The following is a 26,781-nucleotide window of genomic DNA, read 5'->3' on the forward strand; positions in this document are numbered from 1 at the left end:
TTTGGAAAAGCTGAGAAAACTTTGTTGCCATGTGGTCGTGCAGGTTAATGCGCACGAGGATCGCTGCGAACGTACCGCATAGACGCTCCATGAAAACTCTAACATCGTCAGAGATCAGATCGAAATTTCTGGATTACTTTGAACACCACAAGCATACCCGTGTTCCTAGCGCCAGTATCATACCGCATAATGACAAAACACTATTGTTCACGAACGCCGGCAAGTGAATTTATCATAGTACTGTTATTGCACGGAATCTTGGTCTAAACTTTGTTACGTACGTTGAATAGGTATGGTGCCGTTCAAGGAGCACTTCTTAAAGCCCGAAAGCGCACCGTTCAAGTCTGCGACGTCGTTGCAAAAAGTCATTCGAGCTGGAGGCAAACATAACGATTTGGATAACGTGGGATATACAAGTCGACATCATACGTTTTTTGAAATGCTTGGCAACTTCTCATTCGGTCGATATGATAAAGCTCAGGCTATCAAGTATGCTTGGGACTTTTTACGCAACGAGTTAGAGATGCCTGTTGATCGCCTGCGCGTCACGTAATATCACTTCCAACGACAATTTTTGTTGATCAGACACAGTTGTCTAACTTCATTTCTTTCTAATTTCATTTTACGTCGCCAGGGTTCTCAATTCAGACAAGGAGTCTTATGATATATGGAAGAATGTTATTGGTTTACCTGAAGATCGAATTATTCCCTTGACAGAGGAAGACAATTTTTGGTCTATGGGAGACGGCGAGGGTCCATGTGGTCCGTGCTCTGAGATTTTTTGGGATACAAGGGATATGGATGCGTCTGATGATGAGCGGTAAGTGTGATATGGGTTATGAATGCGGTGCCTGAATCCGATCAGAAAGAGACTGAGTGCCTGGTTTGACCTTCTAGATGGCTCGAAGTATGGAATTTGGTATTCATGCAGAATTTCCGACATGCTGATGGCACCCTGTCATCGCTTCCTACACTTTGTATCGATACCGGCATGGGTTTAGAGCGTATGGCAAGAGTGCTTCAGTCGAAGCAAAATACTTTCCAGATTGATCAATTCCAAACCCTGGTTGGTGGCATTAGGGACTTGTTGAAATCTGAGAACTTGCCAGTGAGTAAAAGACAGATGAGAGAGCAAGAATTTAAGGAAAGCATTAATGAGTTTTTCTCCATCTGATAGAACACTAATGATGAAGACCCCAGTGTTCATGAAAAAATTATTGCCGATCATTTGAGGTCGATGTCATTCATGATTGGAGATGGCATTATTCCAAGGTAAGCATGAGACCGGACATAGGGCATGTGCGGTTGGTCTAGTGAATTATGTTAACATAACGATGTCAGCAATGTTGGTCGAGGCTATGTTTTACGACGCATTATCCGCAGAGCCCTTCGCTCTGGCCGACAACTTGGCTTCAAAGGTATCACTGTCATTTAGATATGCTGGATTTCATGTCTGCTCTCGCTAACTTGGAAACTATAGAGCCGTTTTTGACCAGATTGTATCCGTATTTAACGGCTAATTTTGGCACGGAATGGTATCCAGAATTAAGTGCCAGAGCTGAAACAATTCAGAACATCATTCAGAGCGAAGAGACGATTTTCTTCGCCACACTGGAAAAAGGACTTGGTCTGCTTGAGTCTGTTTTCGAACAGCCTAAATTACAAAACCAAAAAGAGATTCCAGCAGAGACTGCGTTCAAACTGTATGACACCTATGGGTTTCCTCTTGATCTGACGGTTATCATTGCTGCCGAGAGAGGCTGGCATGTTGATCTTCAAGGTACAGACATTAGCTGAATTGCGTTTGTATATGTGACTGAGGTTAATCCGTATTTACATTTGCTTTGGTGTACAGAGGTTGAGAAGCTACAAGACAAACAACGTTCTCAAGGAAGAGAATCATGGAAAGGAGGTGATAATCTTGCGAAAGGTCGACTTTCTGGTAAGCTTTGTTGTGAAATATAGGATAGTGTTTATTACACTTAGAAGATCAAGGCAACTTGAAATCGTGTTGTGATTACTGTATCAGTCAACTTATATAATCTGTTTACTAGAATGGAGAAATCAGCAAATATTCCCAGAGTTCACTGGATACGATCACAGTCTTTTACACCAAGAATCACAAATAGTGGCTGTTGATGTCGATACCAAGGCCAAAACCCCTCAGGTTTTATTGTCTATCGACCCTTGTCCATTCTATGGTATGGGTGGTGGTCAGGTACCGGACGCCGGATCGATTACACTGGCCAATGGGCAAGAGTGGGATGTTGTTGATGTGTTTCAACCTTATGAAGGAGGTCTGGCTATGCGTATCCAGCCCAAGACCAACACCACTTTCAGTCAACAGCTACTTCAAGATGAAGAATTTTTGAAAGTCGGCAATTTGGTTAAAACTAACGTGGATGTACGTTTGCGACAAGGTGCAGAGATTCACCACACAGCCACGCACCTTCTTAACGCTGGACTCCGCCGAATACTTCAAGCTGATGTTGTTCAAGCAGGTAGGTTTGAAACATTTGAATGGCATTGCACTGTCCGTCGATCTATGTCAACCCTAATATCTTGTCTTAGGTTCCGCTGTGGAACCTGCTAGATTGCGCTTTGACTTCACGTATGGCAAACCCGTGTCTTCTAAGCAGTTACAGCAAATTGAAGATTGGATCAATGAGGTTGCTTTGACCGACGCAAAAACCAAGACTCGCCATTTTCCATTGCAAAAGGCTATCGACGCTGGTGCCATTGCAGTGTTTTCCGAAAAATACAGTGACCTCGTCCGCGTGGTTGAGGTAAGTGACCCTACAGTCGACAATGCACTAGCCGCCGAATGGACGACTAACTACATGATATTTAGGTTCCAGAAGTGACCAAAGAGTTATGTGGAGGAACGCACGTAACCAGTTTACGCCAATTATACCCTTTCAAAATAGTCAGCGAGAGTTCTGTAGCGGCTGGCACCCGACGCATTGAAGCCATTGCGGGCCCTGCCTGTATCGAGTGGTATAGAAACGAATACAGGTTCATTCCACCGGTCCTTAACGCTGTTCGAGCCAACTCGTCCTCTGAACTGGGTCCCAAAGTGGACAAGCTGTCGACGCAGCTACGCGATACCCAGCGCCAGCTGTCTCATGTCACTGACAAGCTTGCTCAGGCTGACCCCGGCCTTCCTGTTCTTTCCACGCTCTACAAAGGTAATGCAATTTTCTTAAAAATTCATTTATGCAAAGGGATTTGCTCAATTACCTATCCATGAATTAACCGCTTCTATTCTCCTTGCTTCAACGTAGATCACAAAGTCAAAGTTCATCAAATTGATGCATCGCTGGATGGTGGGTTTATGCTTCAACGTGCCAACTATTTGAAGGAACACCAGAACGAGGATATCCATGTGCTTGTCAGCAATCATACCGTGATGGTAGCTGTGAATCCAAAGTCTGTGCGCGATGTTACAGCGCAAAACGTAAGTTTAACACTTTAAAAAGGGGGATAGCAAATGGCCTATAGTAGCTCAACATTCCGTTCCTTCTATTTTGATTTAAGGTATTGAAACAAGTGTTGACAAATATCAATGGTAAAGGGGGTGGCAAGAATGAACTCGCGCAGGCGCGACTCCTAGACAACAAGCTAGAGCAAAGTGAACTGCAAGCCAAGGTGATTGAATCGCTGGGGAAGTAGAGTGGCACTATGAAGCCCTTCAGTTATTTGTTGCCTTTATGTGTTACTGGGCTTTTTTTATTAGCACTGCACATTTTAAAACGCTACATGGAAGAATAAATCATAGTAAATATTACATCAACTGCAGTGCTAACAATCATTAGTGGCAGCCTGAGTTTTTTTGGGGACCGTGACTGAGACACCAGGGTTTGACGCTGAAAATGACTGACTGGTGACTTTTCTTAAAATTGACCTTGTTCAGCGGTTGGCGGACAATACCAACGTAGATAATCTAACCTAATCATGAGCATCAACTGGACGATGATTGCACCGGACGGCCATACGCCTATACCCTTGCCAAGAGAAAAGATATTTTTCAAGCAATCTAGTACGAATTTCGAGTTGGATTGTAGCGGCAGGTAAGGTTTTTCCCCCCCTTGCCTATGCAGTGGCCACGCTCCGCTCACCTTTTTTTTTTTATTATTTTGGCAGCGGATATCCGGGAACGTCAGGGTAAGCTTTACAGTAAATCCACTTACTCACACCGCATCTCACCGGCTACTTTTCCAGTGGAGCGTGGCACGACGCAAATGGCATAGTCTTTCTATCTAATCAAAGGGTCAATATAGCTCTATTGGCTTATGCAAGCAATATTAAACTTGACTAAAAATAATTTTCTTAGGTGATTTATCTGCCTGACCGGCCATCCCAGCAATTCAAATCTTTCCACGTCCCACTGCTCTCGCTCAAAAACTGTAAATACGAACAACCGTGGTTTGCTGCCAATTACATCAGCGGACATGTTCTGCCGGTAAAGAGAGGGTCATTGTCCACGCATTGGGGTTGGCAGAGGTATTCATTTTGCATTGCTTTGCATTGACAGGTGGCAGGTGGAGGACTTTCGCAACCGGGCCAAGTGAAGCTCACGTTCAAGGAGGGCGGTAAGTACGCCTATGAGTGGAGTTTCTATTTCCCTGCCTGCTAAACGAAAGTGTTTCTATAGGGGGGTTTGAATTCTATTCAATTTTCCGAGAGCTGCTGGAGCGCATTGACGGTAAGTAAGCGATGCTGCTTCGCATGATGACTGCCTACTGAAGACCTGGCTGTTTAGAAACCAACGAGGTGCCTCAGCATCTGGAAGCGCTGCCAACCTACACAGCTTCAGGGTCTGTTGCACCCGGCGAGATGCCTCCAGCCTACACTGAACCCTGAGCACTGCCAAATGAAGCTCGCCAACCGCGGAGATCACTCCAAAATTGAAACACATGTGACCATTCAGGGTTTTTTTTTTCTTGGCTGGGCCTTGTGCAACTCAGATAATGGGGGGAGAGGTTTAAGCACACACGCACGGAGAAATAATGGTTTAGGGTAGTGAATAAAGCCGTAATGCAATGGATGAGTATTTATTTTCTTTTCAAAAGAACATGAATGAAACAACTGCTAAAGACTGACGAAGTGGGTGGAATCCGTCAGCAGGGAGTAGAAGAAGAGGAAAGGGAGGAAGGAAAAAAAGGGAAGACGGGTGGGTTAAAGAACAGTATGGTACAGAGAAAGAGCAGGTAGAAAGAAAAACAACAAAAACAAACAGTTACAAAGAGTGGGAGCAAACCCCATCTGCTTCTTCCCTTCCTCCATGTATCATCAACCAAACGTACTAACAATGTGAGCCAGCTTGAGCATTTCAGTGCGTTTGCGAAGGGCGTCTTCATCGTCGTCCTTACTTTCTTCATGGGTTTCCACTCGAGGTGGAGACCGGAAGGGTGAAGGAGGATGTTCATGAGACCGGTTGATCATAGGTCCTAGTAAAGAAGGAGGGCTGTTGGTATTGTTCTCTACATAGGGCGGACGAAAAAATGGATCCCGTGGTGGATGAGCCGATAACGAGGCTGGTGGTGAGGAGGATGGTAAAGAACGGTCTAAAAAGGTGGGTGGGGTGGGTAACCGATGATGGCTACTACTACGTGAACGCTGTTGATGATCAGCAGCGGTGGTGGCTGGTAACTCCATGATTTGCGATATAGGAGGTAGGGTGGTGGATGATAATGCCGTCAAAGCAGGTGTGTTATGTGGGGAATTGACACCATTACTGGTAATCTGTCGAATAGCCACAGGAACAGGGAACGAACTGGAACCACCGGAAGAAGAAGGAGGTAGATATGGATGAAAACCATAGCGTCTTGATGGGGGTGTTTTGGATGACGCCGAAGTGGTCGAAGATGTTGAGGAAGAAGGCTGCATGGGAATGGCGTTGGGTGGCGGGGGTCTGCGCGGTGGCAATTCTTGCCGGTGGTGATGTTGACTTAAATGTTGGTCAATGGTCAAAGGAGGTTGCACTCGGTGTGAATCGGACCGGAACCTGTGATGAGCATGTAAGTGCGGTACCGGGTGGTCTTCAGCCGGTGAATATTTGGATTTGTGGGTACGCCGTGATTTTGGCGACATATGGGTTCGATAATGTTGCATCATATTATCCTGCCTTGAAAACCTGGATTGACATCCTGGAAACAAGCAACGAAAGTTCTTTTCGCCAGTATGAATGCGATTATGGCGAGCAAGGTGACCACTAGGGAAAAATAAAATAGAAAATAAAGTGAGTGTCTGGTCCACAGTTCCTAATTTTGCTTATGTGATATCTCACCTCGTGGTGAAGCTCTTGTCGCAGCCAGGCTCTCGACAATGATACTTCCGCTTAGTATGCACTTGGGTCTGTGAAGAGCCAGTTTTCTCGTTATCGGATGAATATGGGCTTATTGAAGACATGGCTTGGTTGGGTGAAGGCGAGTCCTCGTCCACCGAGGATGCGTTAGAGCCAAACGAAGATACCATGGCTTGCTTATTCACATTCAAAAGACTAATCTGTCTACCCGAGGCATCAGTACCCGAGAGCAGATCCATCACTGATTCAAGATGGAAGGGAAGGGAAAAAAAAAGTGGAGAAAAGGGAAAAGAAGAAAACACAAAAAAGAAAATGGCTGGCTGGCTTGTCTTGCTTGCCAGCTATTATGTCTGTGTCCCCCCACCCTTTTCCTTTTCAATTGGGCCCTCTTTTTTCTCATTTCTACCCGCGGACCGGACTCTGAAAGCCTTCATACCTCGGTGCTGGCCTTGCTGAACACCTCAGACCTGATCACAGCCAATCGATTAGGACCCCCCAAACAAATTGAATGAGACAACACCGGCGCAACGTTAACCATGGCATGGCTTGGAAAAAGTAGAGATTGAAAGTGGTTGTTTGCCAGGGTCTAGCGTTTAAGGTTGTTGGCTGAGCTGAGTCTGACCTGACCTGACCTCTCGGACCCTTGTCGCCCTGTGGTACGCCAGAAACTGTTACATCAACTTACCGCTCGTCATCTGCCCGCACTTCCCTGCCCATGGAACTATACATTTTTATTATTACATCATGCTTGTGAACTACTACTGCGTACTCCTTTACTGGGCCGCCGAGCCCTATGGTATCCGGAAAATTGTCCGCCACCACCACTGTAATCCGCTGGAGCCACATGTTGCTGTAACAGAGGCCGGTATGCATCATCCTGCTCTGTACGCTCCATAATCTCCACCATTAAGGTAGTCACTAAAATACTCAGAATCTAAAATAGTACGATTTTTAGCATACATGAGGGTTCGCGATGAGCGGTGAATAGAAAACCTTACTTGAACCATTATCGCGATCGCAGTGCCAGCGATCAGGCTGGCTTTATGGTCATCGAGCATCTGAGTTGTAGTCATGTAGCAGGGCTGTGCATACTGGCAGGACAAGGATGAGGGACGATCCCATGTGTGAAGATAACCACAGCATTGTATGCTGTATACGATATCAAATAAGAAAAGGTGGGTACGACATGCTTTTTAATATTCAGACCCTTTACCGTGTTTCAATGTTGCTGAGAGAAAGCCGGTCATGATCATACAGGTACCCCCAGACCTGACTGCCAACGCTGCGAACCTTGGGTCGGATGTCAGCAAATGAATGAGAAAGATCTCAGGTTTAGATGTTTTACCTTGTCAGGCTCGATGGACACCAACCAAATGATGATACCTACACACAAAAAAAACCGGTTATTGTTAGAATATTATCCATGTACATAGTCCACTCCGTCTCTTCACCTGTTTCAAGGATCAATACCATGCTTAACATAGTAATGAATCCCCTTAGAAAACCAAAATGTTCGATAGCAGTCCCGAAATAACCTGTAAAGGAGATCACTGCGATCCATATGCCCACGATCATGGTGACCATGGCAAACGTCGTACCAACATTGGATGCCCGTAAATGAAAACCTCCTGTATCGGGGCATGAAAATAAATAAAAGGTTGGGATATAAAGTAGCAGTTACGGCTCATCCTATATACACACCGAGTGCAACCAGACCTAAGCCAACCATCTAAACAAGGGATGTTATAATGCCAAGCCATTGTTCAAGTAAAGATATGGAGATGAAGTTGTTGGATATGTGAGGACGCACAATAAAAACATTAATGTATAGTTTGAACGACAAAGGTCCCCCAGTCAGAGTAAAATATAAAATATTAGAAAAAAGGTTAGTGAACAGTCAGTCGATCGACACTTGTCAGTAGAATCCCAAGTTCACCAGCATTGTTCGGGTCCACCAGCATGTTACTCGCCGTAATGCAGAATCAGCCATGAGAAATGTTAGGCAGGCACCAAAGCAGTAAGGAAAAAAAAAAAAAAAAAGAGATACACACACTGAGGATCCAGTCATCCCATCCCACGCAGCCAAAAATTGCTCGTCTGGTGACATCCGTGCGGTTCCCCCATTCCATAGCCTTACCTTACCTTGCCCTGTATTCCTTGTTCGCTGTGTCATAGCTCAATGAACCAAAACTGGTCATCCACCCCTTGTATATTTACAGCTGCACTCTTCCCCCCCCCTTGATTCCCCTGCTGAAGGAGGTATGAGGTCTTTTTTTGCACTGCATTCCCGGTGATCTCATCCCACCCAATTCAATTGTTTATTTGTTTGGCTCGTTAATATAAACCACGGTCGTAAACACAAAAATATTGAACGGTTGTAAATCCAAACTGTTATCTTAAAGTCGTGAATAAAGTAAGTCTTCATCGCAACTGTCATCGCATATTCAACCATCGCAATGACTTAAAGAACTGACTCGCCGCCTTTCTTTCAGCATTTCCATTACAACTCTACTTTTTCTACAAGATGATGCGAGCATACTCAATTGCACGACATGAAAGACGCTCTCATAAGCGGAACTCTGTTATCATACCAGACAATGTAAAGATCTTGAGCGATGTATCAGAGGGTGGACAGGAGACCTCAACCTCCGCGGATCACTTAATTGAGTCCATTGCCTCGTGCGAAGGTACCGAAGACGTGAATCATGATGGTAAAAATAAAATTTCCCAGAAATTTTTGGCTCGTCGTGAAATGGATGAGCAAAGAGAGAGCTCGCCGATGTGGTACTGAAAGATTTAATTCATTTTATCCACATAGCATCTATGGAGGTATTGGAGGAACTTCAACCAGAGGTTTTAGAGTCTTCAAATCGTCCTAGTGAACCTTGTCACATAGATGATGTTATCAGTGGTACGGATTTCGATGATTGTAACATGACTGCGCAAAACCTTCAAAAAAAAAAAAAAGCCAACATTTTTGTCTCCCCCTGCTTATTAGAAGAACCTTCTGAGATCGTACAAGAAAAGTCAGAGGAAGTTCAAATCCAAGAAGATACACATGGTAAGTGGTGGCACTCTATGTTTCACGGAAATTTATAGTATCCACCATCCGTTACTGAATTAAATTTTACAGTTGAGGAGTGCTGTATGCAGCCAAATGTGGAGGAAACTGGGGACAATGAAGTGACCCATGATACAGCAGGTGACACCCATGAATGCGTAGAAGAGCCAGTCTGTGATGCGTCTTATCAAGAAATAACTGAAGTCGAAGAGGATGCCACTCCCAGTGATACCGTCTTGTGCATGGATGAAGAACCAGTAGCGGAAGTGCTGAATGAAGAACCAGACATGCACGTAGATGAGATACAGACCGCCGACGAACTTACAGGAGATGCAGTGGTGGGTGAGAACAAGTCAAGAGAAGAAGTGGCCATCGAGTCAAGAGTCTGCATGGATGAAAGACTTGATGAGGACATCAGCAAGGATGAGACAGATGAAACTAAACTGGATGCTTCAGAAAACGATGAACAAGTTATTCAGAACGTGGAGTGTCCTGAAACGCAAGAGATTGAAGTGGCAGACCTTTCCGTGTTGACCACTAAAAAAGAAGGAGAGAAGAAATCGGTATCGATGGCGAGCGAAGACGACTCCCAACGGGAAACACCCAGCCCTAGCTTCCGCAAAGATCGAAAACGTAGGATGTCGATTCGAAGACTTTCTGACGCTTTTGTCCGATCCAAGTTCCCTGGCCCCGTAGAAAGTCCTGCTCAAGAGGTAAAATACGCAATTCGTAACGTAATCTAAATTCATTTCGCCCTAACTGTTGTCTCCGTAGACTCCTTCCGAAACATCTGAAAACACTCAACAGCAGGTAAATTAACCAACCAACCATGCCAACGTTTAAGTTATATGTCATACGCTGACCTTCCCGTTTCATTAAACAGGAGAAACGACGATTGATGGGCATTTTCGATAACTCACAAGGAGCCAGAAAGCTGCTACGCAAAAAAAGTAGTCTCTTGCTCACCAAAATCAAGTCATCTTTCAATGCTGCAAAAAAGTCCACTCAACCTGTATTTTGATACCCAATATTTTGATACCCGTTCCTTTTACCCACTTGTCATTCCTTTGTGCAAAAATCATATTATATTTTTTATATTATACCCTACAGCTTTGCGGCTATTTTAGCTTTGGATAGAGTTACTGTGCCATCCTTAATGACCACCGCATCTCTTTCTTTCACCTTAGTAATAAAATGAATTGTTTCCTGATCCGCTGTTTCCTCTACCTTCCACATGGATATCACCAGGGTTTCTAAATAGATGAGAATGGGGCTTTCAGTTCGGTATCACAACGATTTTCATTTGAGAATGGTTCGTACCTCCGGGATACACAGGGCTACTAAAGCGTGCATGGATAGACTTGAAGCGAGATGGTTCGTTATTAGCCATTTTCTTGATGACGGCATGAGCAGACGCACCATATGAGCAAAGTCCATGCAAAATAGGGCGCTCGAACCCTAGCATGGGAGCAATGGCTGGGTCGGCGTGCAGAGGGTTGTAGTCACTGAAAATGAAAAAGTCGTCAGGAATGACCCCATTACCATTGCATAGTGAAATGCATGTTGCCGTCAAGCCTGCATACTATATGCTTAACACTTACCCTGACAGTCGATATAAGAGTGCTTGGGATCGGGTAGTCACCACCTCGTCAACAGCATCTGGTTGTCGGTTTGGTATCTTATGGCTAGTTGCGCTGGGCCCTTTATCACCCTACAAGCAACATCAGCATGTCTCCCTTGCAACATAGGATCATATCCGACTACTTACACCCCATCCTCCGTATCCAATGACAAACATACGTGTAGTCATCTTGACATATTCAACATTTTGCTCATCCACAAGTGTTTTGATGGTTTCAATGACCATACCGCTACCCTTATCATATACTCCGGAGATCTTGCTACGGATGGTATAATTTCCTTCTAACGGTACACCACGAAGAACCTCCATGCCCTGCTCGCCATGCACGAGGTTATTGAGATTGTAGTCAGGTAATCCAGGCGTTTTTCCTCCTTTGGCAACCTCTTTTGCAAAGGAATTCACATCAAACCCGTCGCCTTTGGACTGCAGTACTAAAGGGTAGGTGGGCAAGGCGGTGAAGCTTGGGTCTAATTCGTACAAATACTGCAGTTCGTTATGGTCGACGCCTACAGCTAGGGCATACAATATCAGATCGCGTCGGTTATATGCCACCTGTTCCAACCGTCAGTATACAGTACACGTAGGTACCACAAGACAGAAGGCAGTACCTTATAGGCAGGCTGCTCGTAGCCAACGGCTTTGCTTGTGTCAACAGTGTATCCTTTGGGAGCCATAGTGATATGGTTTAAGGAAAGAGAGAAAGTGAGGAAGGGAAGGAACAAGATTATAAATGGTGTCGAATTTCCCACCGTTTTTTCATGTGCCTTTACCCCACACAAGCGGCTGCTGAGCTTAATACATTTTTATGGTAATATTTTATCTCGGTATGAAGGCGACAGCAAGTATTGCACGATCTCAGTTTCTAATGTTCTATTTACAAGTCGATGGTGGGTTTTACTTTGAACTTTCGCGTTGCTCGTTCAGCCGCTCTAAATCGTATTTGGTTTCCGTAAATGGCAAAGGTGTTCCCTTTCACCGTCATGTTGAAGATACTTGCCGCCTTGGGTATGTCTAAACGATGTGCAGGTCTTAGCAACAGAAGCATCACAAATGATTCGCATCATTCCACTTACGTTTTAACTTGTTGTCGGCTGTAATGATGTTCAACATGCTCTCGGTTTCCTGGACGACAATACCAGAGGTACCAATATAGCTTGGAGATTTACTTTTGACCACTAAGATGTACCAGCTTCATCAGTAAATCAATCCTTCAAACACACCTGTAACTTAATGGCATTCACAGGGTTCATCTGTCAAGTCACTCCTGGCACTGAAAACTCACCACTTAATATAGCGCCTTGGTAATCTGCTTTGATCAGCTTTTGTGAATGGACCAAAGCGCTGGTCGTATTACCCAGTAATTCCTCCATATAACCTTTCCAAAGTTCATGCAGTGGTAAAAAGAGATCGTATCGATGACAATGCTTCGGGATGGTGTATAGACCGAGCTGGCGTTTTTCTCGTGAAGTGATCCTCTTGATTTTGGATTTGGCCGGCTTCTTTTTTGGCCGATTCGTCGTATCTGCTGCATCAATATGTACTTTCCTCCCTTGTATCTTGGTATTGATCGTTTGCTGAACCTCTGACTCGTTGGGAAGATACTCCTTCAACAATGCTGGCAACGTTGCGTCTGCGGCAAGTGATCCATTCGATCTTGAATCGGTATTGGATCCGCCGACGACCTTAGGCTTATCCGTAGATTTGGCACTGTTGGCTAATATGCACGCATTAGCATTAGTATTCTGGTTAACTTCAGTTCTCCATGTGAGCTCGGTTAATACGTACACATTCAAAGGCAGTAGAGATGCTCAGGTAGACTCTCAGTGAAACACAAAATTTCATTTATTTCAAAAAATCATGCAAGTCACAGCTGAACTTTCATACTCTCTTCTTCCATTCCACTCACGCTCAAAGAATGACGGAAAAATCAACCTCGCCTCCACTATACCCGGTTATCTCGGAACACAGAGAAGGCTTGACTACTGAAGCGCATGACTGGACCATGGTACAAGCAAAATCGTTGGTGGAAGGCCAAACTGTGATAACAATGTAAGTGCCGACCCCACCGTAGTGTCAAGTATCCGTCACCTCTCGCTTACACCTTTATTGTGCTATAGTGATGGTTCTCTACCGATAGAAGTAGCATGTGAAACTTTGCTTAATAACAACATCTCTTCTGCGCCTGTTTATGACTCTACACCTGCCACAAGCACCGCTATTGATCACCCTAGATCATATATTGGCATGTTCGACTATGGTGATCTCATCTCGTACATATTGATTGTCTTGCGGAAAGAGTTCCCTCCTGAAGACGAGTCAACAATTGAAATCAAAGAATTAATCAGAAAGGCTATGGGTGGTGAGCAAGTACCCGTAAAGCTTGCAAGTGGTAAGCAAATGTCACCCCACTTTCCATGCATACGCCGTGTTTGCCACGTTATCACCCAACGGACCTTCAATTATAGCAGGACTAACCATGTCATTCCACATAGATCTTTCCCGCAAGAACCCATTCTGCTCAGTCTTGCCGGAAGCAACACTGATTTCTGTCCTTGACGAGTTTTCCTGCGGAACACACAGAGGTGAGACATTCCTGATACGCGGGGTCTTTGATATGGGTGGGTAGTCCCATTGTCAAGCGATGATCACTGACCAGTATCAATCGGTCTTTGTTTGCAGTTGCCGTGACCCTTCCCAGTGGTGAACTTATGGTAAGGGTTTGTGAAGGAAAATATATGTTTTCGAATATGGAATTGATTAGCCTTGGTTGTTGGGGTTTTGTCAAATAGGGTATCCTGTCGCAGTCCAGAGTCATCGAATATTTGTATAGGAATATCAAGCATTTCCCAGAATTACATCGTGTTGCAAGCAAATCCGTAAGTCAACGTGGATATAGGATGATAGCTTTTTTGACATACTGACATGTCTGTTCTCGCTTATGGTACGCATGCTACTGTAGTTACGACAACTGCAATTAGGAGAGGCGCCAGTCATATCTATAGACTCAGAATCCATAGTGTTGGATGCATTGAGCTTAATGAGTAAGTACGCCGGGAATGAAGACTCCATCATAGTATCGCTGAAACTAAATTTAATTTCGCCGCCATCAGACAAACACGGTGTCTCATCATTAGCTGTCATTGGACCTACCAATTCACTTGTTGGTAACATATCTCTAACCGATGTCAAGCATATTATTAAAAATCAGCAAAAGCTGCTTTGGAACTCGTGTTTCCATTTCATCAACAACATTCGAATTTCTCAAGGTGTCATTGATGGACAGGTGAGTTTTTAGTATGAAAGAAAGCAGATTGAAAAGGTTCTCACACTTGTATTCCGGCGACCAGGATCGACACCCTGTATTTGACGTAAAATTGGATACAACTTTATTGATGACGATGGGAAAACTAGTAGCTACAAAGGCACATCGACTTTGGGTGACGGATGAAGCGGACGTGGTAATTGGACTAGTATCCCTTACGGATTTGCTACGAGCCATTTTAAATAATACGGTCAATCAGCAGTAGCTTCATTATTGCAATGAATAATACAATGAACTACTTTTTGTGTTGTGTGTTCCATGATGTGCTATTGTTAGGTAAGGGCTTTCCTCGCCAAGATGGACGAGCGGAGATTCAAAAGGTGACACAGTCATGACCTTTTATAAAAAAAAAGCGATCGGAATGGGCCCCCCAATCTTTACATCTTTGTCAGCCAAACGATCTTTGGTCCGATCACTTTGCTGAACGTTATGGGTAGCAGCGATCTTGACAGGTAAGGCGATTAGACATTGCCACTTGCACTGTGTACGATGCTAAGACTTTGGACTTCCGATAAGACAAATCGAGCAGCTGAGGCAATGCGAGATCATTACTGAGAATGAGGTGAAAACGTTGTGCCAAAAGGCAAGAGAGATTCTCGCAGAAGAGAGCAATGTCCAAAAGATTGACGCCCCAGTGACGGTAAGTGACACTCTACTTCACAGAACCTGACTAGGTACAGTGTTTTTTGAAATTAAGATTGTCTAACTGATCGTGATTCTTCTCTCTACATCTATTTACTTGATCCATCAGATATGCGGTGACATTCACGGTACGTCCTTATCGAAATGCGATATCATCCACTGGGACAATGTGTTCTGAACCGTGTTTCACTTCTCCTTTTAGGCCAGTTTTATGACCTCAAGGAACTGTTTAAAGTCGGTGGTGAATGTCCAGATACGAACTATTTGTTCATGGGTACGATTACTACCTTTGATGAGAGCATTGGGTTCAACACTGCGGTACTGAATGAACTCGGTTTTTTTTTTGCAGGCGATTTTGTAGACCGAGGGTTTTATTCTGTCGAAACATTCTTACTTTTACTCGCCCTCAAGGTTCGATATCCCGACCGCATCACTCTTATTCGCGGCAATCACGAAAGTAGACAAATTACACAAGTGTATGGATTTTATGATGAATGTCTACGAAAATACGGTTCAGTTAATGTCTGGCGATATTGTTGTGAGGTCTTCGATCACCTTGCTTTGAGTGCTATCATCGATAACAAAATATTCTGCGTTCACGGCGGCTTATCTCCCAGTATCAACACCATTGATCAGGTAAGGGGGAGCGACGTGGAAAAGTTACTTGAAGCTATTTAAGTTGCTCACCTATGTTTATATTGGCATTCTACAGATTCGCAGCATCGATCGAAAGCTAGAAGTACCACATGATGGTGCTATGTGTGATCTCCTCTGGTCAGACCCAGATGGTATGTGCACACATAGACAAAAAAAAACAATCTCACGCAAGCTTTATTTGCCATGCTCATACCTTTTTGTTTATTTTAGATATCGAAGGCTGGGGATTGAGCCCAAGAGGAGCTGGATATCTGTTTGGTGGTGATGTTGTTCAAAGTGTGAGTTAATTTTGCTCTTTCCCCACATATATTATCTGGCATCCTGGACTAAACCTCTTTCTCTACCATAGTTTCTACACAATAATGACCTCAACCTCATAGCACGTGCCCATCAGCTCGTCATGGAAGGTTACAAACTTTTGTTCAACGACACCATTGTCACTGTATGGTCCGCACCAAATTACTGCTACCGGTAAGAACAATATTTGCGCGCATCTGACTTATCCTACTACTAACACTGCTGGGACATTGCAATTGTAGGTGCGGCAATGTAGCAGCGATATTGGAGCTAAACGATAACTTGGAATCCAATTACAAAATATTTGATGCTGCTGTTGGTGTGGAAGCGCGGGGAGCAGGACTTCGGAAACGAGCACCAGACTATTTCCTCTAAACTGATGGATGGGCTGGTGTACTTCTTCATTTTATGATACATCCAAACACTACTAAATTCCGGCATGATCCGCACGTAGTTCTTATCACGCTACTGTATTTGTAAATTTGTCTTCTACTTTTTCTTTTTTTTTTCCCCTATTGTAACGTTGATAAACTACACGATGCTCACATCGTCTGTTTGTGACATATGTATTACAATTAAACGTTTTACTTCAACTAATCCTTGGTAACTACAACGTGATCAATTACGCGCTCGTGAGTTCCATTGTTGTCCACTCCGTAATGAGTGAGTTCAAGAGAATGTTGAGTGGCCTTGACAGTGGAGAAACCGTAACCGCTGTAGCGACTAGCACTCCAGGCAGGGAATGGACCGGTGGTATTGAACGGGATGGTCAATTCATAGTTACCACTGTTACCGACGAGGTATTGGAAGGTACTAGGTGCATTGTGATAACTCTTGGAGGTGACCTGTCCGTTGTAAACAGGGTATGTTCTTTCAAAGTTGTGTCTGTGACCACAAAGGTAGATGTCGACCTTGTACTTTTTCAAAAGAGCCTCAACGCCATGCTGGCGAGTGTTGGTGGCAGGATCTACAAGTCCCTCTCGGATTGTTTGTGTTTCAGTAATGCAGGTGCCGTCGGTTGGAGAAGAGAAGGATGTGCAATACATGGGGCGATGGCCCAAAACAATGATCCAAGGACGCACTTTGCGGTTACGGTTGGCTTCCTTGAGGTCGTTTTCTAGCCAATTGAGGGAGGTCAGAATTTCATTGGTGGAACCTTCAAAGGCACCCTCGCTGGACCACGCCACAATGTGCAAAGACTTGTAATCATAAGAGTATTGCATTGGGTTACTGAAACCGGACTTTTGGAAAGGTACGTTGTTGAAACTTGTAGGGGATAGAAAAAAGGGGTTAGTTAGGTGATTGATCTGCATTGCACCAGATCTTTGATAGCTTCGTATACAGTGCTTCTCTTACCGATTTTTCCAATGAGAGAAATTGTAAGCATTTTCGTGATTACCGACAGCACCCATGAATGGGATATTGGCAAACAAGTTTTCAGCGAATCGCATGTACTCGTCACCCTTTGTGCCATTGAAGTCAGCCATATCGTAGGCCTAATGACCATGTAGGTAAAAGCAGTAAGGAATAGATTTTTAGTATTCAATTCCCAAAAAATGTACCATATAGATGTGAAACTTACCTGATCGCCGGAAAGTGTCAGGAAATCGTACTTGTGACTCTTTGCCAGTCTCTGCAATGCGGGCATAGCTACAGCGTTGACAAGTCCAAGATCGGCGGTAGCAACAAAATTGACGGTGTTTCCTCGTCTAGCAGTGTGGAATTCGAATTCTCCCTTACTCCATGTCACTTTTCCATGGCTGTCCTTTGTGCCAACCTTGTATTGAAAGACAGTAGCAGGCTTCAGTTTTAGAGTTTGGAGATTGTGCAAGTAAATGGTATGATGAGCAGTGCCATTATCAACGAAAGCCCAGTTCTAGATGGAAGGAGGGTACATTTTTATGGTTAACAACCAAGGAAGAATCTACAACATTGCTCAATTGATATTATTTTTACATACCTCACCCCCTTCGATGACAATAGATTTGTGAGGGGAAGATTTTGGCCAATAATTTAGGATTGCAGTGTGGACTTCGCCTTGAGTAGCGAATTGAACCTTTGCATATTCAGCTTGAGAAGAAATAGAGATATGAATTTGTTGAGGTTCGGTGATACCATAGGTACGATTCCAATCACCGACATTGTATTGGTCATAGTCCCATTGTGCACCAGGCCCGCCTTTAAGCTGAGCCGAGTTGACGCACAACGAGAACACTAGCAGCACAAGAGTGCTTAAGAGGATGGGGGTCATGAGGGAAAGGAGAGAAAAGACCTTGACTGGCGTAAGAAGTAAATAAAAGAAAAAGAGAGATCTGTTTATATAAGGCTACGCTTTTTAAAGAGGGCATAACCATCCTTCTTCAGGCCAAATTATCGCTTCCAAGATTTACCGGTTTTCCACACGTGCAGACCTCCCTGACGAATAGACGTCGCACCGGCATCTGCAAGGTAACATTGTATTTGACCGACAGATAAACCACAAAGCTGGTACGGGCACCATCGTGCAGTAAAATAGATTGCATGGTTTCGATGTCATCAAATTATGCCAGTGTATTCCTGTACACGTGCGGTGTGTACTCCTTTTCCCAACCAGATCCAAATGTTTTCCCGTACAGGTGTCAAATATGCAATATCTTGTCGACCACTCATAGTCGTTGACTTTGACGAAACCATAACCATCAAAGATACTATTTCCATACTCGCTCATTTCTCATACGCCCGAAATCTACCAACCGACATCCCGCCATGGTCCCATTTCACCACCGCCTACATGAAAGATTACGGTCGGCTCAAGTCAGCTAACGCCGCCCGCCAGATAACCTCGCTTGAAGACAAAACCGAACAGCTGGCTTCCTTAAAGCCTGTGGAACTGGCGTCTTTGGACCGAGTTTCAAAAGCTGGCGTATTTGCGCGCTTGACAAAAGAGGAGATACAGGCTGGTGCAAAGGAACTGGTACAAGTGCGTGATCATGCTCAGCAAGTATTACTCTCCAATATTGAGAACGTGTTTATTCTCTCTGTCAATTGGTCGAAAGACTGGATACTCGGTGCACTCAAGCCTTTGCCTTTACTCCCTTCCGCCATCCTATCCAACGACTTGGTATTCAATGAAGGCATATCCACCGGTCAAATCATACCGTCCATTGTCACGGCCGATGATAAACTCAAAATATTTCGCCAAATTCAGAACGCAAATACCTGGCCATATTCGATATACATTGGCGATTCCGAGACCGATTTACCATGTTTAGGTTTGTAATACGTTCATCAACTTGATCTCATCATCGGTTGAGATACTGACAAGTCCGCCTTAACAGTGAATGCCGACATTGGTATTGTGTTTGGGACCAATACTTCGTTGATCAACACATGCAAGCAGATAGGTATAGAATTGAAGGACGCAAAGCAAGTTCAATCCATAGAAAACAAGCAAGATAGACACACTTTATACCATACAGTTGACTGGGCTGACATTGCCGATTTATTAAAAGACTCGAATATGTCTTAATCCGATCGAAAGGATCGCATCTACCCAAAAAAAAGGAGTGAATTAACGGAAGAACGCATTTATGGGTTCGGTTGTGGTATTACAAGCGTTCAGTATCTATCAATCGCTGAGTCTTCTGAAGTTCGTATCGTCTTTCTTCCAATAGAGTTTCTAGCTCTCGTTTGCGGTCTCGTACTTCGTCGACTATTCGTGAAAGACGACGGACAGCATCGCGTGCAGTCTCAATATCGCGTTCTTGCTTTCTGGTCTTCTCTTCAAGGTCAGACTTTTCAGTTAGTTGTCTCAATTTGTAATCGTACAAAGCTTGGAATTGTTCCTTCAAGGGTCTGGCTGAAAATGCCACTCCAGAATCATTTGATCGCTTTGCGTTTTCTTCCGCCTCTCTGACCTTGTCTTGCAATTCAGCCAACTCTCTCTTCAACAAATCTTCTTCATCATACTTTCCTCCTCGCACAGTCGATCCTAATAAAAGAGATTTAAGTGAATATCCAAGCCTGCCTAACATGAAAAAGGATGAGTCAACTGGCTCACCTTTGGAACTTAAGGTTGTGCTGGCCACACCTAGACGATTTACGTAGCTATCGGCCAATTGCGCAGATTTAGACATGGAGGTACTGTTTCCCTTTCGTGCACCGGTTCCTGACCCAGGACGATCACCCAAATCCGCAGCATATTCCCCAGCAAATGCAGATTTCAAATCTTGAGGAAGTTCCGACGGGATTCTTGCTCCGCGACTTCTCTCGTTCAAAACGTGGAAGTAGACCAAACATTGATCTCGAGTAAGAGCTTGTGCGTGGTTGACATCAACAAGAGACCTATGAAGAGCCAAATTTTAGTTTCTCATCATATTACTGTGGATGTTTCTTCAATTGGTTGCTCATCCTGGCACTCACCATGCGGATGAAAGGTCTTGTCGCGTGACCGGAAGTGTCGAGTAGAAATCCTCCATCTGCGAAACTATGTGTACGATCAAATCCACATTAGTATTTTGGTTGCCACAACCTATTGTACCCAGTGTCACTGCTCGCAATCCTTACATCGTACTTTTCCAGACGCATTGGCGTACTTATTATATATATTGCCATAGGTGTTCAAGTCTTGTGGTGTAATACCCCAATCGAATTCTTTCTGCTGCTGAGTGGAGAACCCGGTGTACTGCGATGGCACTCCGGTGTACTGCTGTTGTTGGTAGCCTGTTGGTTGTGGTTGCTGATAACCGGTCGATTGTGGGTTTTGGAACCCAGTAGGCTGAGGTTGTTGGAATCCCATCTGGTATCCAGTTTGCTGAGGTTGTTGGTATCCGGTCATTTGTGGCGTGACACTGCTACCGACAAGGTGTCTTTTGCTATTTGGTATCAGTTGCGCTGGTAAGCTTGATGGAGGATTGCCGCCGTTGAGGGAATCGTAGGTAAGATGCATGGCCACACAGAATTCGTCGAAATCAAGCTGCCCATCGTTATCCATATCAGACAAATCCCTATCAATAATCCCGGTTAGAAGCCATAGTTAGCGACGGAAGCATGCACTATATGACTTTACCATATTTTTTCAAGCTTGTTAACTGGCAATCCGGAGTTTAAGAACATGGTCCTTGCCGTCGCACCTTGGATGATGAAAGTGGGGTAATGTGATGAGAATAAGGCGATGAGAGTAAAGGTGCGAAAGTGTTCTTACCAGGAAGGAATCCATTGACTTGTCCTTGAGCTTGAAAGATTTCAGCATATTTAGAAAGTTCAGCTTGGGAAAACATGCTTCGAGATGGGGAAACGAAGTGGTTATGAGCACAAAGTGATTTTGGCTGGCCTCAATTTACAGTATGACATCAAGAATTTCAATATCCGAAAAAAGTTCCTCTGCACACCGTTCAGAGGATTTCGGAAGAAAAACCACTCTGTCAAGAAGAATAGCAGTTTTTCCATTAAATACTAATGTTTATCCCCAATTTAAGTGAGCAATAATATTAATGACGGCAACCAAAGCGTTAGAGCGCATAATTTATTAGAGTATTAAAGCATATAATTCATTCAACCAAAACTAATCTGTGACGGTAGCGTCATCAGTTGTAGAAGTAGGGGTACTCAAATCGGTAGTAGTAGTAGGGGTGTTACTGTCAGTTGTGGTGGTAGTATCTGTTGTAGTCACTGCAGGTGTAGCTGTGGTAGTATCAGATGTTGTATCAACAACAGAAGAAGTAGTAGTAGATACAGGAGTAGAGGCAGTAGAAATAGGAGCAGAGGCAGTAGAAACGGGAATTGAAGAGCTGACAACACTGGAAGATGCATTGGCACTGAGGACATTAGGCGTAGTGACATTGGGTAACGTGCCATATCCAGAGGTATCGATTCCGATAGATTGGGCCAATGGAATACTACTGGTCCAGACATTGTTCTGCGAGTATTGAAGAGCACCGTGGAAAGGTCCGCCTGAACCAACTGTTATAACAGCAGTTTGGGCAACGTTGACATAAAAACCGAACGGAGGAGCGGTCAGCAAGTTAACTAGTGGTCCCAATAAATCCATAGCGTCGAGATCGAATGCAATTGGTACTTGTGTAGATGTTACTTGACCTCTGGCAGGAATGGAGAGGACTGGATCAAATGTATATTGAACGCTTCCTATTTGCGTAGGAGTTGTGATGTTCAGGTCGGCTGACATAAAGTAGACGGCAGCTTGAAGTGACTCAATGGCAAAATCGGTATCAATACTATTTTGGAGAGTAAACGTAGTACCCATGCACACAGTCTCGCCACATCCATCGAGAGTATAGATGGCAGCGCCAACAATAAGTGTAGGTTCAATGCCTGTCAAAGAGGTAGCCAGAGATATGCCAGCAAAGCCATCTTTCAAAGAATCCACGGATGTTGATTCGCTTGTACCCGTAACTTGCATTTGGAATGTTTGGTGCATTAAATAGCCAGACAGTACCGAGGCAAGAACCACTTGTTGCTGGGTATCAGCGGTTGGAGTTAGCTGGAAGTCAGCATCGTAAGTGTTCGCTCCGTTTTTGACTACCAGGTCTTTAATAATAGCCGGACCAATATCGTAACCATTATAGATGACTCGAAGAGTAACATCACCAACTGAGATAGTAATAGGCGATGGGCTGTTCAAAGTGACAGAAAGCTTGGTGTCAACGTAGTTTGCAGTAGCACCAATGATGGAGATGCTATTAATTGTGACAACACCTCCAAAGTTATTGAAGCCTAAATAAAATCAAAATATATATGTCAGTGTACATGATTTCAACGGACCTAGGGAGCAAACACGAAGTATACATACCCATCAATGAAGTTTGAACATCGAATGGAATGGAACCAAGCTGGATAGCTCCAGCATTGGTACCTGTGTGAGCGTTAACAACACCAGATAGTTCAAAGGTATTATTTCCAGTCAAAGTAAGAGCCTTAGTGAATTGGTTGAAGACGTCATGAGCATCTGAAGGAACAGCAAAAGTGACGTCCGTGTATCCAGTTTTAACTGTAGTTCCAGTAGTGGTAGCTGGGTTTTCAGGAATATTGAGATTAGCGATTGTCATGCCACCCACTTTAACAGCCAAGGTTTGAGATAAGCTGGTAACATCCAAGGGAAATCCGAATGGTGACTGAAGAGTAGCTTCGATATCATTAGAAGAAGACAAAGGTGAGTAAGCACCCTTGGTGAAGTCAAGAGACAAGTCTTTCAGAGTAATAGCAGGGATCAATGACAGGTTTCCAGAGGAACCAGGTAGTTCAACATTATCAATGGTCAAACTTTCGAATGCACGGGTAAGCCAGTCAACTTGACCGGATGGACCGGATGCAGATTTTCCTTTCACAGTGAGGGAGGTTGCTTTACCAGACAAAAAGTTGGTGAACAAGGTCTGAATAGCGCTCAATCCTTGTGATGATGACTGAGATTGCAAACTGCCAGTTAAATTGACACTGGACTGGCCATTGGGTGGGAAGTTGGCACCGCCAACTGAAGAAAGAGGACCAAGATCAACACTGCCCAAGTAAGATTCAAAAGCAATACCAGAGAGATCGACACCAACAGTACTGGGGTTCTTGATAGCAGTAGTAACATCCAGTACAATTCCACCGTTAGGGTCATTGGCAGGCAAATTGAAGGCAGTAATGGTGACATCGTCCTTAAAGCTTTGCATACCAGTGAGCGAGACATCCTTGACCATGGACAAGCCGGTAAAAGTATAACCCAGAGCGGTGACAGATACAGAATTTCCAGTAATCTCCCAGCTGAAATCATTGTTGTTCAACATGTATGCAGCAAAGTCACCCATGGCACCATTATCAGTAATACTGAAAGTACCAGTAACGCTGAAGGTAGCACCTGTGTCAGGCTGAGTTTGGATGTTGGACATGCTGACAGTACCAAGAGTTCTTCCTTCCCAGGCAACGCTGAGTGGAGTAGGGAAAGAAATGGTGGCAGAGAAAGGACCAGTACCGGTGAGTTTACCATTCATTTGAACTTGGAAGTTACTGTTCGTGGGACTAGAGAGAATGATACTGTCGAATGAGAGAACAGCCGAGTTGACAATGGATTGCACAATAGGCTGACCGACAATAGGGATGAGTTTGGAAACAGTAGAGTCTGTTTTACATGCGATATTGTTTTGAACAAATGATAAATCGTCCGTGTATTGACCAATCACAACAGTGGATACCAATTGCAAGTCAACGTGAAGGTTAGCCAGAGCCTTGGTAACAAAATCTACAACGTTGAAACCATTGAATACTTCAGCGGATGCGCTAACTTGCTGCTGTCCTGGAATGTCGAAACCTCCCATAGTCAACAAAGCGTCCAATGGTTGAACATCAATTCCAGCAGATACAGCGTTGGCTCTAAGAAGCAAGGCCACAGCGGCCGGCTCCAAGTTCATCTTCAATGGAATTCCTCCAGAGGTAGCACTTGAATGACCTCCTGCAACGATGGGATTGCTTCCGAGATCGGAGTCAATGTTGCCAACAGGCATACCGGAGTAAGTAACAGCGGAAATAACATGAGTAATGCTCATACCAGCAGTGAATGGATTAGCAATAGTGACGAAGGTGGTGGCGTAACCGGTGGTAAGGGTATCGTCCAAGATGCTAAGGCTGGCTCCTTGTACAATTGTGGCGTTCAAGCCTGGCATGATGGATGATAGAATGATGCCTTCAAGACCTTCCTGAAGAGAGGCAACAATGGTTGTACCGTTGTAACCGTTAATGCCGACAGTGTTTTGTTTACCTTCGATGAAAGTAGTGAGCAATTGCTGGCCTGCATCCGATCCGGCGGGATTAAAAGCACCAACAGCCATAACAGTGTTTGGACCTCTGGTAAGATTCAAGTTAGGCAAAGTAACAGTGCCCACTTGAGTATCACCGGCATTCATCAAGAAAGTAACATCGCCCGTGGCAATTTGCAAGTTAGATGGGTTTTCCATGCCAACAGAGATAGCCAGTTGGAGACCATCAGTAGTACCACCAGTAACATCAATGCTGTTGATAATAGTGCTAGTAGTATTGAGATTTTGAAGACCATTCAAAGATGTAGTGGTATTGAATGGAATGTTACTGAGTCGCACAGTACCAATAGGAGTTTGAGCTCCAATGGTGGCATTTCCAGCAATAGTGAAGTTGAACAAGCCCAAACGAGTAAGATTGGCATTGAAATCATTGAATGCCGTCTCCATTCCAGGAATGACCATCAGAGGAGCTTGGTTGAGAGCAAAAGCCAGAGTACCAGTGGTTTGGTTGCTAGTGGATTGAACGTAACCAGAGTTCAAATTGGCAATAGGGCCAGTGGTGGGAGTTCCAAGGGTAATATTTTGGGTAACCTCGGTAATATTAATGGAAAAGCCAAAGGGCATCACAAAGTTGGCTGTGACATTAGGCGCACTGGTAGCAGGAGAGTATGCAGTGGCGTTAGTGAATACTAGATCCAAATCACCCATGGTGACGCCAGTGATGATCTGGAGGGCAGAATTAGGAGCAAGACTAACATCCAGCTGAACAGATTCAAGACCTTGAGATAACCAAGAGACAGCATGAACACCGTCAGGAGCAGCAGACACGCCAGTTGCAGTGGTATTAGAGGGTATTCCAGCAAGATAGTTAGAGAATAAAACGCTAACAATAGCAAGATCATTCGGGTTGGTGAGGGGAACCATACGGCCTTCGAAGTTCAAAGTGTTCGGTCCATTCACAAGAGTTACATTAGTAGCTGTAACATCACCTAGATAGACGCCTTGATATCCGACAGACATGTGGATGGTACCAAGTTGGACACCAATAGGAGAAGGATTAACAAGAACGGTTCCGAGGGTCATATGGATACCACCAGCAGGATCATTATAGGGAAGATTGAAAGAAGTAATAGTAACATTGGGGAAGCCACCCATACCTGATAAATCAAATGGGTTAGCGGTGCATGTTATCAAATAGTATTGACATTGAAAATGGCATAATTACCAAACAGTGTGATTTCCTTGTTTAAATTTACGTGAGCTGTGCGTGAGAGTGCGCTGATTGAGGCACCTCCTTTGAGCGTCCATTTGAAGCTGACACAATAAAATATAAGCACAAAAATCTGTAGGTGAGATGACTGGTATGTTATATAATCCTACCTATCGACTGCCAGCATGTCTTTGGCAAAGTTTCCAAAATCTGTTTGGTTTGCTACGGTGAACACAGTGTTAGCGTCCAGTTCTCCATGGCCTCCGCTAACGTGTGCAGTTGGAAGGTTCATGGATCCAAGCTAGATAAAACATATGTGCATACACGGTAAAGTGGAATGGAAAGATAAAACAAAAAAAAAAAAAGCAAAGATCAGTACAGATTTTTTTTCCTAAATATAAAATATGTAGATTGAAATTTTATACTCACCAAGATGGTGTCATTATAATAAACATCAATGGTATCAAAAGTAATTGTCGCCGAGAAAGGTCCAGTATTAGAAAGGCTGCTCTTCATATCCAAATTGAAGGTTGAGTTTCCATCAGTAACATCGCGTTTGCTAACAGAACCGGTGCTACCAAAGGTGATGTCAGCATTCTGGATGTTGATGCTGCTACCATTAATAGTGTTTTGTGCGATTGCAGGGAAGGCGACGAACAGAGCCAGCACGACAACCACAATGACAATGACAATTGTAACAGGAATGCAGAGGTACCAGTACTTTCTGCGTCTGGGATTCATGTATTCTCGATATTTACTTTGACGATGTGGTTTTTCATCGTAGCTGGCTATGGACGACTGATCGTGGTCGTGTACGCCATGAGCCTGACGGATTTGAGTGTCTGAAGCGGCGTCCGACATTTTTTTCTTTTAAACGTAGATTCCGGAAGACAAGACCACTTGTTCGTAATGAA

The 26,781-nt window shown here is 44.2% G+C and overlaps 13 protein-coding genes across 13 annotated transcripts; 6 read left to right on the forward strand and 7 right to left on the reverse strand.

The window, feature by feature from the left end:
* The first annotated feature begins 192 nt into the window (after positions 1 to 192).
* K450DRAFT_242775 (uncharacterized protein) lies at positions 193 to 3,807 on the forward strand. Its single transcript, XM_051589313.1, has 11 exons — positions 193 to 549; positions 635 to 820; positions 898 to 1,108; positions 1,178 to 1,272; positions 1,342 to 1,418; positions 1,481 to 1,780; positions 1,856 to 1,942; positions 2,055 to 2,501; positions 2,572 to 2,786; positions 2,852 to 3,188; positions 3,285 to 3,807. Exons 1-11 carry the CDS (start codon positions 293 to 295, stop codon positions 3,473 to 3,475), a joined length of 2,403 nt encoding a protein of 800 aa, XP_051444343.1. The 5' UTR covers positions 193 to 292; the 3' UTR covers positions 3,476 to 3,807.
* Position 3,808: 1 nt separating this feature from the next.
* K450DRAFT_242795 (uncharacterized protein) lies at positions 3,809 to 5,078 on the forward strand. The gene is made up of 7 exons (XM_051589314.1): positions 3,809 to 4,070; positions 4,144 to 4,164; positions 4,222 to 4,270; positions 4,334 to 4,462; positions 4,535 to 4,592; positions 4,655 to 4,705; positions 4,763 to 5,078. Exons 1-7 carry the CDS (start codon positions 3,955 to 3,957, stop codon positions 4,861 to 4,863), a joined length of 525 nt encoding a protein of 174 aa, XP_051444344.1. The 5' UTR covers positions 3,809 to 3,954; the 3' UTR covers positions 4,864 to 5,078.
* A 9-nt stretch (positions 5,079 to 5,087) lies between these two features.
* Positions 5,088 to 6,630, reverse strand: K450DRAFT_300421 (uncharacterized protein). The gene is made up of 2 exons (XM_051593721.1): positions 6,290 to 6,630; positions 5,088 to 6,214 (listed from the first exon to the last, which is right to left on the reverse strand). Exons 1-2 carry the CDS (start codon positions 6,544 to 6,546, stop codon positions 5,293 to 5,295), a joined length of 1,179 nt encoding a protein of 392 aa, XP_051444345.1. The 5' UTR covers positions 6,547 to 6,630; the 3' UTR covers positions 5,088 to 5,292.
* Position 6,631: 1 nt separating this feature from the next.
* K450DRAFT_242803 (uncharacterized protein) lies at positions 6,632 to 8,129 on the reverse strand. Its single transcript, XM_051589315.1, has 6 exons — positions 8,009 to 8,129; positions 7,759 to 7,935; positions 7,653 to 7,690; positions 7,521 to 7,597; positions 7,306 to 7,456; positions 6,632 to 7,241 (listed from the first exon to the last, which is right to left on the reverse strand). Exons 1-6 carry the CDS (start codon positions 8,034 to 8,036, stop codon positions 7,050 to 7,052), a joined length of 663 nt encoding a protein of 220 aa, XP_051444346.1. The 5' UTR covers positions 8,037 to 8,129; the 3' UTR covers positions 6,632 to 7,049.
* Positions 8,130 to 8,617: 488 nt separating this feature from the next.
* Positions 8,618 to 10,414, forward strand: K450DRAFT_242815 (uncharacterized protein). The gene is made up of 6 exons (XM_051589316.1): positions 8,618 to 8,720; positions 8,800 to 9,018; positions 9,126 to 9,218; positions 9,306 to 9,368; positions 9,441 to 10,178; positions 10,252 to 10,414. The coding sequence occupies exons 2-5, from the start codon at positions 8,832 to 8,834 to the stop codon at positions 10,109 to 10,111; spliced, it is 1,014 nt and encodes a 337-aa protein (XP_051444347.1). The 5' UTR covers positions 8,618 to 8,720; positions 8,800 to 8,831; the 3' UTR covers positions 10,112 to 10,178; positions 10,252 to 10,414.
* A 58-nt stretch (positions 10,415 to 10,472) lies between these two features.
* K450DRAFT_199580 (uncharacterized protein) lies at positions 10,473 to 11,684 on the reverse strand (the record flags this gene model as incomplete). The annotated part of the gene is made up of 5 exons (XM_051584608.1): positions 10,473 to 10,621; positions 10,689 to 10,873; positions 10,970 to 11,079; positions 11,137 to 11,562; positions 11,619 to 11,684. 5 exons carry the CDS (start codon positions 11,682 to 11,684, stop codon positions 10,473 to 10,475), a joined length of 936 nt encoding a protein of 311 aa, XP_051444348.1.
* Positions 11,685 to 11,784: 100 nt separating this feature from the next.
* Positions 11,785 to 12,813, reverse strand: K450DRAFT_242822 (uncharacterized protein). Its single transcript, XM_051589317.1, has 4 exons — positions 12,796 to 12,813; positions 12,293 to 12,724; positions 12,084 to 12,185; positions 11,785 to 12,021 (listed from the first exon to the last, which is right to left on the reverse strand). Exons 1-4 carry the CDS (start codon positions 12,797 to 12,799, stop codon positions 11,885 to 11,887), a joined length of 675 nt encoding a protein of 224 aa, XP_051444349.1. The 5' UTR covers positions 12,800 to 12,813; the 3' UTR covers positions 11,785 to 11,884.
* Positions 12,799 to 14,796, forward strand: K450DRAFT_242829 (uncharacterized protein). The gene is made up of 9 exons (XM_051589318.1): positions 12,799 to 12,822; positions 12,925 to 13,059; positions 13,128 to 13,399; positions 13,503 to 13,592; positions 13,690 to 13,721; positions 13,800 to 13,886; positions 13,970 to 14,051; positions 14,121 to 14,293; positions 14,349 to 14,796. Exons 1-9 carry the CDS (start codon positions 12,815 to 12,817, stop codon positions 14,535 to 14,537), a joined length of 1,068 nt encoding a protein of 355 aa, XP_051444350.1. The 5' UTR covers positions 12,799 to 12,814; the 3' UTR covers positions 14,538 to 14,796.
* Positions 14,701 to 16,412, forward strand: K450DRAFT_242843 (uncharacterized protein). Its single transcript, XM_051589319.1, has 9 exons — positions 14,701 to 14,784; positions 14,849 to 14,972; positions 15,084 to 15,102; positions 15,177 to 15,248; positions 15,324 to 15,610; positions 15,687 to 15,762; positions 15,842 to 15,909; positions 15,981 to 16,102; positions 16,171 to 16,412. Exons 1-9 carry the CDS (start codon positions 14,762 to 14,764, stop codon positions 16,301 to 16,303), a joined length of 924 nt encoding a protein of 307 aa, XP_051444351.1. The 5' UTR covers positions 14,701 to 14,761; the 3' UTR covers positions 16,304 to 16,412.
* K450DRAFT_242849 (uncharacterized protein) lies at positions 16,314 to 18,324 on the reverse strand. The gene is made up of 4 exons (XM_051589320.1): positions 17,889 to 18,324; positions 17,511 to 17,804; positions 17,285 to 17,424; positions 16,314 to 17,194 (listed from the first exon to the last, which is right to left on the reverse strand). The coding sequence occupies exons 1-4, from the start codon at positions 18,177 to 18,179 to the stop codon at positions 16,522 to 16,524; spliced, it is 1,398 nt and encodes a 465-aa protein (XP_051444352.1). The 5' UTR covers positions 18,180 to 18,324; the 3' UTR covers positions 16,314 to 16,521.
* A 1-nt stretch (position 18,325) lies between these two features.
* On the forward strand, positions 18,326 to 19,476 carry K450DRAFT_242851 (uncharacterized protein). Its single transcript, XM_051589321.1, has 2 exons — positions 18,326 to 19,179; positions 19,246 to 19,476. The coding sequence occupies exons 1-2, from the start codon at positions 18,471 to 18,473 to the stop codon at positions 19,434 to 19,436; spliced, it is 900 nt and encodes a 299-aa protein (XP_051444353.1). The 5' UTR covers positions 18,326 to 18,470; the 3' UTR covers positions 19,437 to 19,476.
* K450DRAFT_242854 (uncharacterized protein) lies at positions 19,352 to 21,225 on the reverse strand. Its single transcript, XM_051589322.1, has 6 exons — positions 21,111 to 21,225; positions 20,976 to 21,039; positions 20,474 to 20,913; positions 20,330 to 20,393; positions 19,968 to 20,251; positions 19,352 to 19,898 (listed from the first exon to the last, which is right to left on the reverse strand). The coding sequence occupies exons 1-6, from the start codon at positions 21,184 to 21,186 to the stop codon at positions 19,516 to 19,518; spliced, it is 1,311 nt and encodes a 436-aa protein (XP_051444354.1). The 5' UTR covers positions 21,187 to 21,225; the 3' UTR covers positions 19,352 to 19,515.
* A 245-nt stretch (positions 21,226 to 21,470) lies between these two features.
* Positions 21,471 to 26,608, reverse strand: K450DRAFT_288548 (uncharacterized protein; the record flags this gene model as incomplete). The annotated part of the gene is made up of 5 exons (XM_051593545.1): positions 21,471 to 22,621; positions 22,701 to 25,814; positions 25,883 to 25,971; positions 26,038 to 26,168; positions 26,297 to 26,608. The coding sequence occupies 5 exons, from the start codon at positions 26,606 to 26,608 to the stop codon at positions 21,471 to 21,473; spliced, it is 4,797 nt and encodes a 1,598-aa protein (XP_051444355.1).
* Between the last annotated feature and the right edge of the window lie 173 nt (positions 26,609 to 26,781).

This window comes from Umbelopsis ramanniana (assembly GCF_025399195.1).
Source record: "Umbelopsis ramanniana AG unplaced genomic scaffold K450scaffold_30, whole genome shotgun sequence".
Classification (NCBI taxonomy): Eukaryota; Fungi; Mucoromycota; class Umbelopsidomycetes; order Umbelopsidales; family Umbelopsidaceae; genus Umbelopsis; species Umbelopsis ramanniana.